General features: G+C 39.0%; 1 protein-coding gene across 5 annotated transcripts in view; it reads right to left on the bottom strand.

The window, feature by feature from the left end:
• ROS1 (ROS proto-oncogene 1, receptor tyrosine kinase) overlaps window positions 1–20,350 on the bottom strand; it is a 72,608-nt gene that overhangs the window by 31,203 nt on the left and 21,055 nt on the right. For all 5 annotated transcript variants that reach the window (XM_069010920.1, XM_069010921.1, XM_069010922.1 and 2 more), the window contains 12 exons: window positions 15,597–15,697; window positions 13,220–13,434; window positions 12,708–12,862; window positions 11,941–12,103; window positions 10,853–11,115; window positions 9,976–10,039; window positions 9,127–9,326; window positions 8,421–8,632; window positions 7,627–7,913; window positions 6,521–6,697; window positions 4,498–4,715; window positions 3,945–4,086 (listed from right to left, as the gene is read on the bottom strand). In XM_069010920.1, the coding sequence (XP_068867021.1) occupies window positions 3,945–4,086; window positions 4,498–4,715; window positions 6,521–6,697; window positions 7,627–7,913; window positions 8,421–8,632; window positions 9,127–9,326; window positions 9,976–10,039; window positions 10,853–11,115; window positions 11,941–12,103; window positions 12,708–12,862; window positions 13,220–13,434; window positions 15,597–15,697 (2,197 nt within the window). The remainder of the gene's footprint in view (window positions 1–3,944; window positions 4,087–4,497; window positions 4,716–6,520; window positions 6,698–7,626; window positions 7,914–8,420; window positions 8,633–9,126; window positions 9,327–9,975; window positions 10,040–10,852; window positions 11,116–11,940; window positions 12,104–12,707; window positions 12,863–13,219; window positions 13,435–15,596; window positions 15,698–20,350) is intronic.

Here is a 20,350-nt window from a genome sequence, read left to right as displayed (position 1 = left end):
TCAGAAATACACAGTTTGGCTGAGCTGCATAAAGAAGAAATTGGGTTGCTGGTCAGATGTCCATAGCAGCTGGTTACTCACTAATTGTTCTGGAAAAATCAACCCTTCCTTTGAAGCTTTAAGATCACAGACTTTGTAATGGTATATGGCATGTCCCTACTCTGCATAAAAAAAATTCTTTATTTCCTATGGAGCTGTCCAGATAGGTAAAAAGTTAACAAGTCATTACGCTATTTATGTTCCAAACATATCAGAATGATGAGTCCATATGTTCTAATTCATATCCTAGTAGAAAGACTACAGATTATTTAATGCAAAATACAGAAACTAGACTAGGAAAGAAGACAAATTTCTCATTTGTCTAGCTGAAACGTGTGGAGTAAGAGTGACACTCTGTGGCAAGAGCAATGCATTAATTGTCTTCCTCTTTTTTTCATTCCCTCTATCTTGCTATTTGATGGAAAGCACAAATTATTCCAAGCTTCTTTCACTTCATTAGAGAATTGAGAGAAAGGCAGAGGGAATTCACACAGCTTCAGAGGTGTTAAATAGTGTACACACTTCAAGAGGCTCTAGCAGCATCTGATTACAATTTAAACTAGCAGTTACATTCATGAAATTGAGAACATAAGTGTCAGGACACATATACCTTCTATTTACAGCTGGCTGGAAGTTTTTCAACAAATTGTGTAAAGCTTTGAATGTTGATACAGATATTTATTCTCAGGGTTTGTAGGCTGGGGTGGGGTGAGGAGGTTTTTTGTTGGTTTGGTTTGCTTTTTGTCTAAGACTTGATTTTCATCCAGATTTTTTGTTTTGTCCCGACTAGAGAGGCCTGTTCTGAGTTTCATGTTTCTTTTTATCATGAGACTGAAAAATTCCATTTGACTGGAGCAATCCAGTCTCCCATTTCAGGTGCTACCTTTATGTTTCATCACTGAAAGAGTGTTTGTTGCTGCACAGTTTACCTGACAAAGAAATAATTGTGTCAATTCTTGCCACATCCCAATAGTATTTAATCATATTCAATCAATGTGCCACACAAATTTTGTATTACAGATGTGGAATCCCGTGCAAAGAATTGAAATCTACTGATTGAAGGCTAGGGTTGTTGGGTGTTTTTTGGGGGTGGGGTTTTTTGTTTGTTTTTCTCCGTAGAATCTGTAGGAAGGTAGAATCATCAAGGTCGGAAGAGACCTTTCAGATCATTAAGTCCAACCATCAACCAGCACTACCACTGTAACCCCTAAACCACTAAACCACATCACCCAACACCAGGCGCCTCTTTAACGCCTCCAGGGATGGTGACTCCACCACCTCTCTGGGAAACCTATTCCAGTGCCTGACCACTCAAAAGTGTAAACATTTTTTCTAATATCTAATCTGACTCTGCCATCTCAGCTAAAGCCCATTGCCTCCAGTCCTCTTACTGCAGGCATGGTAGAAGAGACTGGCTCACAACATTCGGAGATCCACATAGGATGGGAGCCTATTTGCTTGATGGTGCAGATGCTAAGAGATCTGACTGTTGAGAGAAAAAAACAGCATAGTTGAACCAGAGACCTTCCAAAGTATAGCATATCTGTATTCCACAAGAAGGCTGCCAATATGCCTGCACATCTTGTTTCACTTTCATCTGAAAGATGAAAAGAAGTTCACCTTAAACAGAGGGTTTTTAAGGGGAAAAATGTGACTGCTTCCAGGACAAAAAATGGGGAATGATATGTGCATAAGAGAAGCCACTTGGCAGCATCCCTGGTGATGCTCTCCTCTGGACAATGGCAGCAAAAACAGAAGCTGATTATTCTGTGAATGAACCTTTAAAGAAACCACAGAGTGCATCTCTAAGGAAAGAAGAAAGGAAATCAGGACTCCTGGCATGTACTTGTTGCCAGGTATTCTGGATGAAGTGTTTTCTTGGGCACAGTTGATCACTAGGGGGAAAAGACATTGAGGAAAGTAAGAAAAACACAGGGGTGGCTGTCCTTACTTCAATTCCAGTTATTTCATTGTTGGGGAATAGAATTATTGGGATCAATAAAAGAACTGTGCAAGCAATAGGGCTGGAGGTTTTTGGGCTTGTGTGTGTGAGAGAGACATTTTCAGTGGGAAAGTCCCTGTGTGAAAGCAAACAGTCGGCCTGAGAAAATACAGGGAGTAAAGAACCTGCAGGTGTGCTATCCGGGAGTGATCCGGGAGGCAAGCACAAAATTCTTTTGATCATAACAAGACTGTGGAAACTTGCCAATGTAGTCCAGTTATGTAGAAATAGAAATGTGTCTTGATAAGCTTTAAGCCACTTAGGAGCTAACAAGCTGGTATACTATATAAGTGCCTTTAGACTGCTAATAAAACAGAGTTCATTTATCAGCCATATTGGTTTGGATTCTCTTTCTCGCTTCCCCCGCCAGGGATCCAGGCTCCTTGTCCCGCGCGGCTTCCCACATTTCATCACCTTCTGAAGCAGCTAAAAACCAAGGAGAGGTAAAAAGAGGTAAGGGGAAACCTTAGGAGTCCTGCTGTGGCTCCCTCCCTGTATGTCACGGCAATATCTGCATGCACAGCTGTGCAGCGTGCAGTGCTCTGTGTCAGCCACAGCCATCCCTGATGCAGCTGGACTAGGGAGGCCAGTGTCCAAGGGCCAGGGGCTGCTGTGCCTCTCGGTTTCACTCCCTTACCCTCCTCTCAAAGAAGAACTGCTTCCACTCTGCAGGACAAGAGCCAGGCAGGAAAACTAGCGAGGATTGGGGCCATAGCATTCCCACGTCCCAGTGAGTTCAACACCAAGTATCCCAAAGTACCACCTCCCCAGTCTTTCTGCAAAACACAGACATGCTGTCATGTAGACTTGGCTGTAATTCTAACTGCTGACTTAGGAATTAACAGAGGTGCCTTATGGCTTTGCAAGTGAAGAGTTTATGTGGATGTAGCTGACGCTGGCTGGTGACACCAGGCACAACAGAGAAAAACTGATGTGACAGAAGAGCAAGCACTATGTATACTATGGGGAATAACTACCTCTTGTAATGGCTTCCCATGTTTTCAGCAAGTGAGTTAAGCAGAAGCACTGAGAAAATTATCTGAAGAGAAGCACAAAGGCAGCTCCTCGTGAAGACAAGTACAAGTGTGCATGTACAAAAATACACATGCAAAACGAGAAAAAGCACTGAGCAAGGTAGTTCTGTTGGGTTGGGTTGCAACACGTGCAAAAGCATAACATGCACCTTTTGCATTATCCTTTCCTTTCTGGAAGATGTCAAGAGCTTCAAGGAAACTGGCACACTAACTGCCCCACAGCTTCAAATGGGTTGAACGAAGCAGGGAAGGAGTAGAAGCATCTTCCTGCCCTAACTGAGGTATTTACAAGCACAGGAGGCATCTAGCTCATTTAGCTCTGCAGTATTATCAAAGAACAAGGACTGAAAGGGCACATCAAAATTCTTGAAATCAACTGAAAATGGGCTGTTGTCATTCAGGCCAAAAGTAAAAACAAAGCATTGTCTTTTCAGCCTGGTTCACAACAAAACAAATTTGCATTACCCTTAGAAACAGCAATTATGAAAATGACATCAAGTCAAGGGAAAAAAATCTGAATGCTGAATGAATACATAACACAGATATTTAAACATACAGAACCACATATACATTCAAATACAATTTATTTAAAGACGTGGTCCAAGGCAGAAACTGCAACTGTTTAGTCACTTTCAGCCATAATTTTTCTTTCCTCAGGAAGCCAGTAAGCCAAAGCATTAAAGAATATATATATGTCTTATGAATCTTAGAAATTCATCAAGTCTGTTTGCCAAAACCTTGTGAAGGTCTACACAGGTTACATTTTAAGCAGACTATTTGTCTGCTTTCTGATTTACAGCCCAAACTTGCACACACCTTTCTCTGAGATGAGAACTCTGTTCAAAATCAGAATAAAATATGAAACAAACCTCCGTATAGAGTTGTGCCAACTGTGCCCTCTCCCGCAGGCAGCGCTTCCTCATCTGAATAGTAGTTTTTCACTGCAACTTGTATGGCATAACTCGAAAATGGCTGTAGGTTGTCTAAGACAGCAATAGGACCCTGATACTCCTGTAAATCAAAATCAGATAATAAACATGCATTCTTAGAGAAGAGTCATATGTCAACACAATAACATCAATGAAATGTGTGTTAAAAAAGTAATATAGTAGTGGTTTTGCGTTGTAATATGCTTTAGTGTTTAAAAAAAGATTCTTAAAATCACAGTTTCAGTAATATGTCCCTACAGAAAAGAAAGCACATACTAAAAAACAAGCCAAAAAGTAGAGGAAAGGACAAAGGAAAACCAAGGTATCTACCACTTAGCAAATACGAGAGAGAAAAGACAGTTACTTTTGGGATGTAGAAATGGAAAAACTCATGACAGAAAGCTACAAAATGGTTCATAAAATTACTAGAAGTGATATCCCATTCCCAGTTTATATATGATACCCCATGTGTTTCAGTGTGAAATAGCCATACCAATGTTTTTTGCTGTGGAGCAGACAAACAGTATCCTGAGTTCCTACAGTTGTTTGTCATTTGTCTGGAAAATACCAGGTGTGTTGGGGTAGGCTGGGATATGCTAGGGCATAGCTGCTGTGGTGTGACAGATGGCAACCTTAATGTAAAACTGGTGTTAGTCGTAGCAAGGATAGTAGGTTTCTCAGTGGCTGGCAAGAGAATCAGGCATCTTTTATCTAGGAAAGACATCAAAAGATTAAAAAAAATTAATTATGGCTGGACCAATTCAAACTTGCTTGGGATTCTACCACCGTTCTTATGAGAAAACATAGCTACAAAGTATTCTTTCTGCTTTCACAAAGAGAAACAGAAGAAAATCCCACCTGAAAGTACTTTATTTGATTACTTTCATGGACACAAAAATAGTGGCCCTCAAAGAAACTCTCATTTATCTTTGGTAAGATACAACTTTAATAAAGAATTTAGGTTCTTCTTGAAGTAGAAGATGGAAATGCAAATTGAAGTTGCTGTGTTGTAAAGGGCAGTGCATATTGACGAGCCCAAACTTGCCTATTACAGGAAAGACAGGTCTGTTGAATAGACAGTGCCCTTCTCTAGCAATTAAATGTTATCTGCTTTTTGTTCCAAAAAGGTTTCCATGTATAACGTGGTAAGGAGAGATAAATTTGGGAGGTAGAAAAGGAGTCTGTAGGGAGAAAACAATGGAAAACTACACTGACAGTTACCAAAAAGTAACAAAAGAAAATTCCTCATCACTCGAAGTACTTCCAAAACCAAAATAAAAATATATTAAAAAGACTTCCTGCTAAGAAGGAAGAAGTTTAGGCATGTGCACAGGGAAGAAGATACAGGGATGAATGCTTGACCTTAGGCCAGAACAACTGACCTCACAGTCAAGATCTTTTCTCCTAAAGTGAGCAACCCTGCCATTCCTACCGAAGTCAAGTTCATGCATATTCCTCCAAATATATTTGCAGCAGACATTGTAAATTAGAAACTCTCTGTGGGGATCTCTGGGTAGAAATAATCCGTTTGGACTGAAATTTGGTTCTTCCCTTTCTGCACCAGCTAAACCTGCGGCTCTTGCAGGAAACCCTGTCCCTGGGGATAGGGATTGGCACATTCTGTACCAGGGCCAAACCAAGCTCCTGCACCAATGCCAAGCCCACACAGATCTCCTGAGAACAAACATGCCCAAAGTGCTGGCAAGGATAGCCTGAGCACTGGTCAGAGCAGCTGCAGGCAGGCATGACTGTACCAGCTACCCAAAAGAATGTGAAATTTTTTTATTCCAAAGAAGTCCATCTTGTTAAAACATTCTCTTGTATATTTGCCAGTTCTTTTATGCAAAACTGGAGTTCGAGAATTATTTTGTATATATTCATCATGCTAGTAGCTGTTCTAAACCTCTGTATTTACAAAGATAATCCTTATAGGTACCATGAATCCTAATTTTCTATTAAAACTAATGTTTTATTTCTTTCATTATCATTCTACAAGGGTTTGTTTAAAATATTATGAGTTCTCAGTGAAGCCTGGGTCTACTATAACATAACCTGTAATTGTCTCTTGAGTACTTCTTTATAAATCACTTCAATAAGCAGATTTCATATCTCTTTGTCTTTGGAAGGACAGATTTTTTTCAGTTTTATGTGCTTGTGAACAAACTCAGAAATCTGTGTCATAACAGGGATCACTATCAAACTCTTGCTACAACACTGTGGAACATATTTACTCTTTTTCTTTTCTATATCTCCAGGTCTGACACAACTTTGAAAATAGGCATAGTTTGGCATTTAACAAACAGGGGCAATATTCATCATCATGGCCTTCCATTATATCCAACAGAAGGCCAGTCCTTATATTCATCCTTTTAAAAATGTGCAAATTGTTTCTCTGTAGAAGGTACCTGAATCCATGAAGCATGTTTTACACAAATACACGTAGCACAATCTGCAACTTAAATACATGCTCTGAAATAAATTGGTTACATTTACAAAACAAGCCAGATCCCCTCTACCTGGATATGATTGTGCTGCTGAGCTGTAAGCTAGGATTTTCAGTGCATGGCTTGCTCTCTTGTGAAGAAAGTGTCTTCTACTTTCTTTATTTGCTAGCCAAATTTCAGTGTATTCCTTTGTTTCAGCAGTCCAGTATATAAATTTGTTATCTGCAGTCAAGCTACCAATTTTATTACCTGTAGGAAAACATTGCACAGTTAAGTTTTAAAATCAAGCCTGAGCAGATGATTTTACAAGAGGAGATGGGTGCTTGCATTCACAGTTTGTCAATATAGGTATCTTGGCCATACTGTATCCTCGAAGACCTCCCCTTGAGAAGAGACTTCTGATATTTTCCAGTGGGTCTCATAAAGCTGAGACACTGTTATTCCAGTTCAGAAATGTAGATCTGAAGGCGTTTTATTTTCCATAATTATGAGAACTGCTATTCAATTAACAAACACAAGAAGTAAAACACAAAAGCAAGACGTGTCTAAAGAAACTTTGCTCTTTTTTCCAAGATGAAAACCACCATGATCTGCCATCTCCCAGAAACAATTAAGACAGCTCCTCTGGTAACAGAGCAGCTTTACCATCATGCCTCCAGAACTGAGCTGAAAATGGAGTAACCAAGAGTAAATGTTATCATCACAAGAAGTGAAACATGGATAATTTGTCATATGAGACCCTACCTGCATGACGGACCTTCCCCACATACTGAAGTCTGCAATGCCATTTTCAGGCATAAGTTGTTATTTATCTTTTCATTGAGATAAACTGCAATAGGTGTAGCTAATACAAAACCCTAGCAAAATAATGTGTTAATATTCTAAGTGAAATCTCTTGACAAGTAGCACTTGAAGTCATAGCATCTCTTTTGATTTACATCTTACTAGAATACATACTTGCATCAGTAAATATCCTCACACTGCTCTTTCTCCTCATTTTTTAACAGGGTACACAACTGGAAACACAGAACACAAACATTTTGTCCAGATTGACTATAGAGGAATTAGTTTTATTTTAAAAAGTGCTTCATAGATTCTATTTTCAGAAATGAATGTTGTTTGAAGTAAGAGACAGCAAGAATCACAAACTACCTAGAAAAATAAAAGAGTTCTCAGACCTTGAATAGTTGGTATTTTGGTAATTCTCCAGCAGTGGCAACCATCCACATCTGAGGCCCATATTTCATCTCTTCCTCTGGTAAAAAGCAGCTGGGGATTTTTGGAGTCAGACAAATCTATACTCAGAGGTCTTCCTAGCTCTGCTTCTGTGACATTACAGGTACAGTAGTTCCTCATCTGTTTTTCTACCAACCCGTGCCCCAAGATGTGGTGCACGGTGTTATTCAGAGTATCATAATAAAGGATGCAGCTGCCATTATCAAGCTCTTCCATCCAGTACAAGCGGCTAGCAAAGAAAATGCATTGCTTTCAGTAGAAGAACTTCAACCCAGCCAACCTAAATGCACTTCTAGTCTGAGTAACTAGTCACAAATCTCCCAAACATTTAAAATCGGGTAACTAGAGCAACGTAATTACAAAGTGATTTCAGGTGCCAAATGATTATTTTTGTATAGAAGGCCACAGCAACTGACTATTCTGGATAAAATGGTTACTGTAAAAAAAATTGTTGTCTGGTGCTGAGTTTCATTTGCATTACTTATATAGAAGAACCTATCAGTATTTAAGCATAATTTGAAATCTTTACTCAAACACAGACATATTTTTGAAATTAGATATGCCCAAGATCAACTAGCAGTACTAAAGTGGTACTGCATCCAAAAATTTCTGAGATTGACATAATGCCAAAACTCATCTACTTTGAAAGTCCTTTTTGGTCCTTAACAGTTCAAGTTTTGATGAAAATCATGTCTAAAATTTGCTTTAAAAGAGTTATTAGTAATATGCACCTTACCTTAAGAAAGGATAGGACAACAGAGAGGATACAGTTGAATTACTTTTGCCCAGATGCACGTTCAAGGCTTTTAGAGATTTTTTCTTGAGCTCAAGATCAATAACAAATATTTGAGTTTCATTCTGTGGCGTTTTCAGGGCAACAAAGAGATGCCTTGCAATCCAGTCAACTGTGATGGCTGTGACATTGTGAAGATATGCATCTTTGAAAAACTTAAGAAAAAAATTTAAAAGGACAGAATTTTCCAACCTGATATTAGGACATTATGAAGTTCAATTTGTTTCTGAAAAAAAAATGTCTGCTTGGGAAGTAGAAGTCAAAATATAAAGATGTGTCATGGATTGGCAATATTTTTAGACAAATCAAAACTATTGTTCCACAAATATCAATTGTTGCTTCCACATTCTTGAAATTAGAATGAAGTAAATTAAATTAAATTAAATTAAATTAAATTAAATTAAATGTGATACAAAATATAAACTTCTTTTATTTACTAGTCTAAATTCCAAATTAAACATCTGATAAAATATCTCATCAGCAAGGAAGATGTCAGTATAACCATTTATGATTAATAAGACAACTTTAACAATGGCATACTCTGGTCATTCTTACTTTTTCGAAAAACACAGTTGGCCATAAAATAATGACAATAATGGCCACATACTTTCCTAGATTCTCTCAAGTAAGGGAGTGAATAAAGGAATACCTGAGACATTGAAGCATTCTGTATATTCAGAATAAAAAGAGAATCCTCAGTGATATGATATGCTTTGTCATCATTAGCAGTATAACAGATGCCCTTTACATTCTTTGCTGAAAGTTCCCATATAGTACGACCACTGTCTGTGTCAGTAAGAAACAACTTGTTGGCAGAAATAGTTATTAGAGTTGGGACAGGGAAAAGATCTGGAAGAAAAAGGGCACAGCAGAATTTACAAAAAAACCCTCCATCCTAGATAATCACAGTCATTGATAAGAAAAGCGAGTACGAGATACAAATAAATGATGGGTCTGAACTTACTGTATTTGGGTGTATGTCACAGTAAATAAATAAGGAGGTGCCCTATTGTCATCACAGTCAAACTACTAAGATATTTTCAGTGGCATTGTGAATGCTTACGTAACAGATTTAAGCATAGTAAAAGAGATTTGCTCATTTAATTACCTTTAACAGCCAAACTAGAAATAGTCTATGATCTCTAGTGAATCTCTAACTCTCTTGGTAAACTTTGACAGCCTAATTAGAAATATTTTATGATCTCTAGCAGTATACAGGCTACAGGTGAAAACCTACTGTTCCATGCTAGCCTGAAGTTGCACAAAAAAAGCTAATTTAGCATAGTTTTCAGGAAAGGCTTGAAATTCCCAAAATTTAATCTAATGATAAGGAATGTGTTAATCCTTCATGTCAGAGGATGTAACCATTTCCTCCGTTGTATCCGCTGTATGTCACATAAAATGTTGGAGGCTGTTTATCAGGTTGCCAAATTCTTGTACTGACGTTGTCACCAGCTATTGCACACAAACCATGAGATGGCAGCTAAATCATCCATACCTGATGAATTCCTCTCTGCCACATCAGATAAGGGTCCTGGACCTACAGAGGTGAAGGCCTGCACCTGTGGGACAGGAGATTGATACTTATGTTTAATAACAGAATAAAGGACTGCATTTGAGAGCCTGTAGAGTCAATAGAGACACCACCCCTCTCTGCTCATCTTGGAACATAAGTGTGTGCTCTGTTTGACATAGGGCTGTGTTGGTCAGTTTAAGGTCTACATTCAGGTTGGGATTGTGGCTATGAAGAGCATTTTAAGCAGTGGCCCAGAGACTGACAATCCATGCTGCATCTAACAATTAGAACTCAAAGGACTCGAAACAGTCTTTTGGTTTCCTTTCCCAGCCTGGAACAATTCCTACTATTTGTTGCCCTTGCAACCAACATGGTGTTCTCCCCTATTAGTATCTGGTCTATTACATGCTCTCATGCTTTTAATTTGTCTTTCAAGCACACTTTCTGTATGTTCCAAAACTTCTATCACAATGAAAATATGACTTCTTGACAAGTTTTGAACTGGAGCCTCTTTCCATGGAAGCCGTGTGAGTCCTTGCATTTCTCAAACTGTGGCTCTGTTCAAAAGCCCTGTCACTCTCCACCAGATCAGTTGAATGTGTGTTCAACTTGCAGGTTTTAGCAGTGGCTTGGGGAAACCTCTAGAAAAGTTTCTTTTGGGCTTCTCCATTTAGTAAACAATATGATACAAAAAAGGTTAAGCCAGGTATCCACAGGTGAGTCAGCAAATCAGCAGTTCTACAAGCAGAAACCACAAGCTCTTGCCCCAAGCCAAAAAAACATCTCCCAGGCAAACACATCAGACAGCACAGATAGCATCTACCATCTAGGACAAGACAAGCTTAGTAATTTTTCATACCTGAAACCTTACTGTGAGGCTGGGAAGCACATCCTTGAGAGAAAACTGCATCTGGGTGGGTTTAACATGGCTTTCAGTCCACTCTGTGAAAGTGCCAGCAGTGCTGCTCTGATTCAACAGTTGGTAGTAAATCCTGAACTGAGTTAATATTCCATTGTCCCTCTCAGGTCTGTCCCACCTGAACTCCACAAGGACTTTCCCATCACTGTCATGTAGATTATTTTGTAACACATATATTCTAGGGTTCCTAGGTGCTGAAGGAACTGTATGAAAAAATAAAATCCACAGAACAAAATACTCCTGTTAAAACACAAACTGTACCTCATAACTAACTCTTTTAGTTTTGAGCCTGAGCTTTACATCCCCAATGATGACAGAGACATTTAGCAATTGGTGACATGTAAACTACAGAAGATTTTCTAAAACTTCATGGTAATTCCTTTCTGTTTTTCATTGGCGTGTGGATATCTGATTTTAACTTGCCTAACCAAAAGAAAGAGCTGTATAAACAGAGAAAAAATGCACTCCTTCACTGAGACTGGGACATATCTATTTAGCCAAGTCCTGTATGTAACTATGGGGCTGTAAAAATTTTCACAACACAGACCATATTCTATGCCCTCTCCTATTCACTTTAAAATCTACTGCATCTCATAAACTTTTTCAGTGCTTGTCGCTCAACACTATATTTTAGCTAACTTAATTTTGATGTGCATAAGAGCAAAAATAAACACTGAAGGAAGAGTAAAATGTTCATAACATTTATTAAAAATCTAGTAAGTAGTTAAGATATTAAATGCAGCCTTTGGTGTTCATTGTAATGAATTCAGTTTCTCTTTCTTGCTTGTAGTCACAAGCACATGGAGGATATATTGTCCTGCATTTTCTGTTCTGAGTTCTATTACTTCAATTGTCTGCATTTGTGTTTGCAACAATTGCCAAAGATTCTCAGAAACAAGTCCTTGCAACTCTGCCTGCAGCTGACTAGCTCTGAAAGCTGCTCATCCCTCTCCAGGGTTTCACTTGCTGACATTGAGCTGCTCCCAGTGCCCATTACATGTGAGGAACAAGATTTAAAATTTTAGTACCTCCTTCAGGGGCTCGAAGGGCTACAGATGTCACTGGTGCCTTGCTCCAGTATGTGTATGGAGTGACAGTAAAATCAAAGAGTGTAAATGGTTCCAGCCAATCCACTTGGTAGGATGGCACTGTCAGGTTATGGGGATGGAGGCATCCTTCACTCTCCAGAGACTGCAAATGGAATAAAATAGAACAAAATAACGAAAGACCCTTTTCCTGCTCAGAAAGGCCTTCAGTTTCCCAAAATTCCCTCATCAAACTGGTCAACTAAATCAAAACACAGCTTCTCTTCTGTGAATGGTCGTTGTTTCACCAACTCCTGTGGCACTGTAGTGATGTGTAGCAATGTGCCAGCAATCTGCTCTTTGAATTTAAAGTAAAGCTTGCCAAATGCACTAAAGTTAAGGGTGGATGAAGGCTAGATTTCACATTCAGGCAAAGGCTGTCCCACTGTAATCTCAGAGGAGCCTTCTGTCTCTGAGTTACTGTGAGAGGCCTTCTCATGAATCTTTGATCACCATGAACTCCTTGCCTGGTTCTTCATGCTCCAGCCGCTAGCCCAGAGCCACTGCTGGCTGCAGTGGTGGAGAAACTGGACAGCCTGCACTCTGTTTGCAATTTAATTTGGTTCTTGACCAATTTGTAAATGCTGGAGAAGAAACAAACTCTATTTCTTTTTAAAAATAGATATATTAGGAAGTAGATGCAGTAATACATGCAGTAATACATGCAGTAATACATGCATAATAGGAAGGGATTGCATCAATGTCCTCACTTGCAGAGCCTTTGATCCCACGCAGTAAAAAACAGTTCCCCATTCCACCTTTGTGGGACTCCATGTGATGTGGAAACTAGAGGAATTTCCTTCAATTCTGAAAGAAGATGCTGGCACTGAATCTGGAATCACTTTTGGTGTAGAAGAAAAGTTTCCTGTCCATAAACGGAAGAAATAATAATAATCTAAAGAATGTGAGGAATAGGTGGACTATTGAAATGTGACTTAAAACATTAAAATAAATTCTGTAAACCAACATTAAATAAAAACAATAAATAACAACACCATTAATTTTTTTTATCCATATCCATACCATCAGCTTTTATAATTGCACATTATCCTGATATATTTATCAGGTGATATATATATCTCAGGTGTATCCTGATATATTTATTAATAAGTTCCTCTTGTCCTTATCTTTTGTCAAATGACTAAAGAATTTCAAGAATGAAGAATTGCAGGCTGACAATGAATACCTTTATTGAGGAGTTTAGAAAAAGAAAATAATGTACCTGGCAATGGTTTAAGTGATGTGTGAACAAGGGTAAAGGCTGTAAACTCTGCTGGCTGTGAGAAGGGAATGCTAAGGCTCTGATTGACTTCCTGGGTTGCAATGAACCGAAGCCTATTAATCCAGAACAGACGACCGCTGTAGTATTCCAGTGCACCTTGAGATATTTCTGAAGTACTCCATGCTGCAAATTCTGTGACGATTGCATTACCACAACTGTGGAAACATGAAATTATCAAAATGATAGCACACATGTAGGGAACAGATTTATGCAATGTTTGACATATTGGTAAGTTTCTTATAATTCAAATTCTTAGTACTCATGTAGGGAGCAGGAAGACAAAGCAAAAAGTTTTCTTTATGCTCTTTAAAGCAGAACATTTTTCAGAATATGAAACATTGTAGAAAGGACAGAAAGGCCTTCATTCCCTTTATTTTATTGGTAAACAATTATAAAATAGTTTAGTATTCTGCTGCATAGATGCAGAAAAATGAGTATTTTGAAAAATCAGCCCACCTTCTCTCAGCAATTCCACTGAGACAGTGAAGTCTACTTCAGTGCATGAGATTCATTCTACTTCATTACATCCGGAATCCGGAGTTATTTGACCCTGCTAGTTTCCTTCCATTATTTATTAAGCTCTATTAACATTTTTCTTCACTGGGATCACTGGTGATTTAATCTGCCTTGTATATTGTATGTCAAAACTTACAGGCCTTTTTAGATCCCAATTTATCTTCTGGGTAGGAGATTAAGTATGTTGTGAGAGGCATCATTTTGCCATCTCAGAAATGTCTTTGAGCTTAGACACATGCCATCCAAAACAAATTTGGAAAAGCTTTGACACACCATCAGGTTCATTAGGCTGGATTACTTCTAATCTCTGTATTGTGGCAGGCCAGGGACAATGATTTATGGCTGCCAATTGGTTCACAATGGAGCTGTATGTTCCAGCTAAAACTAATCAACATATTTTGATTCTTTAAGTGTTTACTATTAGTCATAGCAAATCTAAAATCAGTCAGAAAGTTCAGCTGTTTCCACACAAATCCAGCCTGCCACATTGTGAGCACATGTAAATACAGATGCCGCTCAATTAAGTTTAATCTGATGCTTGGAAAAAAAAAATGGCATTCTCCACATGGAAAGGAGCAAAAACATAATTTCACAAACTACTATGCATTGTACACTTTGCACTTAGAGAACTGTCTTGGGGTGACTTTATGATGTGTATCCCATATCACTGCCCTTTGCCCAGAAATTAATTTTTGTGCCTTTCTATGCCTTTAAACTAAGCCTGAGAGGGGGAAGGAAAAACTGAGCAAAACTTTTCCAAAGCAGTTTTCAGCTTGTTCAAGGTCACACAGAGATAGCGACTTTTTTTTCCAGCTGCGGCAGGGGAGTAAGGAAGCACCCGGCTTGCTGCTTCCTGGTCATCTTCTGGCCAGTTTCAGCTTCTTTTTCTCCGGTGAGAGACTGAGAGTTGAACTTTTTTCCCTTCCCTGGAATTTTGGATTTTCTCCCTTTTCTACTGGACTGCTTTAATATCAGAACACATCAGGAGGGCTTTCCACCGAGCACAAAGGGCCTGGGCCTGGGCCAAGCCCCAGCTCTGAGGAGACCAAAGGGAGGACTCTAATGCTTTCCCAGGTTTTTTCTCCACGGTGAAAGATTTTATTGTTTAGCATTATTTGCCTTTTCCCGTGTGTTTGTTAAATAAATAGTTTTTATCTCCTTCACTTTCCTTCGAGGAAAATTTATTCTTTCCCGAACCTGGTGGGGGAGGGGTGGTGACCTGCCTTCTCTCAGAGGATATATTTCTAAATTTGGCCAAACTGGCACAAGAACAAACCATCATTTTTCTCAAGGTTTTAGTATATAATCAAGCTAACCCATAAACATAATTTGTTACGTTTTGTCTTTTCAAACTTTGCCTCTCAGGAATAATGCAGCCATTTCATGTTCAGAATGATCAAGAGGAAAGCCTGCCCAGGTGAGAAAGTGGTGTCAGTTCAAGTCCTGAGCTTCATGAAAGATGAGCAAGTTACAGAGGTCCAGGCACTTGGAAACTGTCAAGTGTTGTAAATGCCAAGATAAAATAGACAATAAGCAGCAATTATTTCCTAAAGCTAAGCCTAAAAATTGATGAGCATGACCTCAGTTCAGCTGAGGTTCCACACTATGTTTCTCTCGCTGTAAAACTGTGTTACCAACCATCACAATGTACAGTTTGTTATCAACTAGCCATGATCATTAGCTCTTATTTTTGTTAAATTAGTAGATAGCGTACCCAGCACTGGACAACATTTTTTTCTTAAAGAATATTCTAAAACCTAGCAAATGCAGACTTCCTTACCTCTGCTATACATTTACTTACCCTTCTTTGCAGAGGGAAGCTCTGTATAGGTTTAGATATAGACTATCTTGTACAAGCCAGTAAAGAAAACCATAGGTGAGATCCAAAGTTACACCAACCACCTAGAAAAAACGGTCCAAACAGCAATTTGAACACATCTTCACTTCTGAGGTAAGAGCCCTTAGGCATAACAGTTGTCTGGACAACATCAGAGTAGCTCATTATTGGCAAAAATAGCATTACTACCATGAATGTTCATTCTAACACAAAAAGAGATAGCACTAGAAAATAATGAGGTCCTTGGTGGACACCTATTTATAGCAGCTGATGATTTTCTAGATAGCATTTTATTAACACCTGTCACAGTGTTCAGCCCTGGAATATCTGAGTACCTCAGATATGATGGCAATAGTGTATCAAGTGATTAGTGGAACTACTTATCAAAATCTCTGGAACACCCCTGGTATTTTAACATTCTTTATCTGAAACAGATGGGTGATACCCAGTCTGAAAGTCATAATCACCTTTTGAAAAAAGTATTTCAAATCTTTTGGCTTTGTTTTCCAGCTTTGATTTTATACAAAAAGCATTTAATGTGTTGCATTACTTATGGAAAATAGATGCAAAATTTTAATTCATTTATTTGACTAAGCAGGAAATTTGAATATTTAAATTTTTGTAACTAATTTATCATTAAATAAAAGGGGGCAGAAAATTAAACAACCTTCCTGCTCATTACTTCAATGTTTCATCTTCCTTTAAGTGAGGTGAAAGATTTGTTGTTTCTTTTTAATAGGATCTAATGTTCAAAATAGATTTTCCTTGTTTCTGCAGTAAACAACAGATTCAATACCATATGCAACAGTAATAAAAATCAGACATTTGATAATCTGTTCTATGAATAAAAAAGAATTTGCTTCTATAAGTTAGTCTGCTAAATGTTATCAAGTTTAGTCTATTTTATATCATTAGCACAGCTTACAAGTTGTTTGGGGCCTCTCTGAACATGTTTTCCAGCAGCTCTCAAACTTCTCATGCAAACACTCGTCGTAACTATTCTTTTATAAGCTTAAATTTCCATTATGTATGTAAGTGGAACAGCCTCTTTTTTTCCTAACTCTTCATTAATAAACTGCAGAAGATGATGACAGGAAAGCAAATGCTATATCACTTAGTTGTCTGTTGCTCCTTATGTAATCACATTCTTGACATATTTCTGTTGACATTGTATGTCAGAAAATCAAGGTTTGAATGATTGCTCCTGTAGGTTGTCCTGTTAAAAATATCTCACAGCGTGTATGTGCCCAAGTGTATATTTAGTGAGCTGTACTATATTTTATCCCATTTACCTATTCTCCCTCCCATGCTCAACACCAAAAGACATCTTCCTGAATTTATGTTGCTTTTTTAAACATTTGGGTCCTTCTTCCTTGCCCCACTTTTTTTTCTGCATCTATTACATTGTCCTATAGATGTGCCCATCTTCTTTTTCCTGATCCCTGTATCACCATTATTAAAAGGCAAATAAATATTTGTACAATTCATTTTCAGGAGTTAGGCAGAAATTTAACACCTCCCTTCTGTTATACTTCAAAAACAGGCAAACATTTCCCAGTTCATGAGAGGTATTAGTCTCTGGGCACGATGTATCTGTGATGGTGCAATGTAACTGAACATCATAAGATGCAGGATGAGCTTAGCTATTTGAAATACCTTTTGACTAGAAATAGAAACCACATCTAAAGGGCCCTGGCCCCACTTCCATATAATGCACTTTGCTGCTCCCCTATAAATTACTTTCTTTCTAGTCATATTATACAGTGTAAACAACTTACTAAGGGCTTTGGAAATTCTATGCCAGATCCTAAGTTGGAATAAATCAGAGTAGCTCTGCTAAAATCAATCAAGCTCTGCCAATACACACCAACTGAGCTAAACAACTGATCAGAAAATAAAATAATTGCCATAAAAGGATCTAGTTCCTGCCAAAGAAATTAGACTTTCAAAGTTCTGCCTTTGTATTTGTTTAGGAAACCTGCCATTTTCACAGTAGCCTCTTCTATTCCTATTCCTAGCATTCAGATTTCAAGCTAAAAGGAGGTACAGATACAAACTGCTGAAGATCCAGCTGAACAGCAATTCTTTATTAGAAAAACAGATGGTAAATACCAGTAAGAATCACTTATGTGGAGAACATGCTTTAACTGCTGGTTAACAGCAATTAACTATTACATCTGTGTTTTAATACAGAGGTAAGATGCATTCTTCTCAGGTAAAAGACTTCATTGTGCAAGGAAGATACATATTAGTACCTGTGCAAACATATTGCCTCTTGGCATTGAGACCAGTAATGACCAGCTCAACAGTTCCACCATTAAGGAGCACTGTGCTGTCCTTTTTTTCTCATAGTTTTATTCTGGGTTTTATTTTAATAAAGAAACACCTGTCAGCTATAACTGGTCACTTCTCATCTAGACATTTTTACTTGGCTTTTTGCCTGTGTGCATCACAGCAGGAGGCTGAGTTCAGGAAGTCAGTGCATAGATTAGGGCAGCAGAGAAGCAGGAGAGAAGATGTTTGTTTGTAGGAGGTGTGAATAAGTGAATGGTTGAAGGCTGGTATCACTGACATAGGGAAAGGTGCAGAAAAAAAATGACAGGACCAGACAAGCAGTCTTATTGCTGCCAAGGTTCTTAAAAGCAAGAACAAGAAATCTGAGGTTAGCATGAGGCGATCCAGAGAAGCAAGTAGTGAATCAAAAGACAAGGCCAAGGAAGTTGAGGTTTGCCACTTAAAATAAACTGGAACTTCTCAGTCCTTTGCAACAGATCATCTAGAAGATATATGCTGAGTCCAAGTGGGCCACTGAGCTTGGACAGCATATATCTTTCCATGGAGACAGTCCACACCAGCCAGCTTCCACAGAGGTATGGAGACTCATACTAGAAGATACACTGATCCTTTGCAACACAGAGACTTCTCTCACGTACAAAAGTGTTATAGCTCTTCTGTATGCAGGTTTACAAGTACAGTAGGTACCACACCAGAACCTGCCCTCCTTCTTCCCAAGCCCTTATGAATGTAACACACTTGTGAGATTGATGCCTTTTCCTGGTCCTAAAATCAGGAGTCAAACACGGTTAGAAGGGAAAAAGGGATTTTACCTCTGTATTTATTTTAAGGATCCTTAGGTGCACCACGTCCAGATGGAACATGCCAAAATGCACACAATCCATCGGGTATAACATTATAGGTTTTACTAATTAGCATATCTATCAAAGATTCCCCAATGAGAGGCTCGAGTGAGCCCCCCTCCCTAAGGAGCCTTCCCCTGGATGGTTCTATCTTAGTTTACAGAATGTGTTCTGGAGAGGACCTTGGGGTCTGGGGCATTCTGATCTTGAACTATGAGGCTTCTAAGATGTTTAGTCTCCTAGCTTGACAAATAAGTCTAAGAATGTAGGCTAAAAAAAAAAAGAATACAAAAGATAAAAAGGTATATAAAAAGAGTATAAAAGAAAAGGCAAAAAATCATCATGGCATCAAGATTAGCTGGTCTGTCTGCACATTAATTCCTTTTCATGTACTAAACTATGCCTGGCTTTTTTTTTATAATCAGAGAAACACCAAATTCCTTTTTTTGGGAAAGGAAAGTGAAATGTTCTGGGGAATGATGCAAAGCTAACCGAGAGAGAGAACTCTAAAACTGGAAAAGGTCTTTAATAGAGAGGCTTCTGGTGAAATGGGAGCACAATTTGTATGACAGATGGAATAAAAACAAAGGCTTATTTAGCAAGAGCTGTGTTTTAAAGTAAGCTGTTTCAGGAAATAATTTACCTGTGCGGAGCTGTTCTGTGGCAGTCAAATTATGCCTCATTCCAGCACTTGGGACAGAGGGTACAACCCCACAGAGGCTGTGCTTTGAGCTGTGGAGCATTCAGCTCTTCTTACAGAGAGACTCCATAGACTAAAAGTAGTCCAATGGATGTCATGGTCCCTCAGCCTGACCTGCTCAGCACACAGCCTGGAAAAAGTTCAGAGGGGGGGAAGGCAGGAAGGCAGAAAGGCAGGAAGGAAGGAAAGCGGAAAGGAAGGCAGGAAGGCAGGAAAGAAGGCAGGAAGGCAGGCATATGCTAAGACCCTGACAGATCTTTTCAGGAGGAGAATACTGTCAGAGTTCTTCCATTGTGTAGGTAACACCAAATTCCAACTACCAAGAATGAGGTCAAATCTCACATGGTGGCAGAGGCAGGATGGATTTGGAGAAGACGACAATGATCTATGAGGAGCCAGCTGTGAACCAAGTTCTTAAGAGACTTGATAGGACCTCAGAAAGGGGTGAATGGAGAAGAAAGGCAGGGGAGAGGTCAGAAGAGATAGAGAGGTTGTCTGTGCACAACAAAAATGTCTTCAAGTAGGGAAAGGGAGCTAAAGAGCTTCCACATACTACAGGACCTCTGCTATAGGTGAGCCATAGATGGAAATAGCATCTCTATTTTCCCTCTCCTTTCTACTGCTGCATGGGACCCAGTCCCCACCCCAATACAGCTAAACCAATAACCCCCTGTCCATTTTCCCCTCTACACTGTCCAATGTCTTTACTCACTCTTGCAAGAAGCCCCCTTATCTCTGAGGAGCCACTCTGCTCAGCACCAGCCTCTTCATAGCCTTCTGGAGCTCCTTGTGAGCCTGGAGCAAAGCAAGAGGGGCCAAGCTGAGACCAGGCCTGTGTCTGACTTGGGCAAAGGATAAAGAGAGGATGGGGAAAGGAAGGG

The sequence above is a fragment of the Aphelocoma coerulescens genome, chromosome 3 (assembly GCF_041296385.1).
Source record: "Aphelocoma coerulescens isolate FSJ_1873_10779 chromosome 3, UR_Acoe_1.0, whole genome shotgun sequence".
Classification (NCBI taxonomy): Eukaryota; Metazoa; Chordata; class Aves; order Passeriformes; family Corvidae; genus Aphelocoma; species Aphelocoma coerulescens.
Note: the sequence above shows the minus strand (reverse complement) of the source record. Positions and strands in the feature narration are given on the sequence as shown.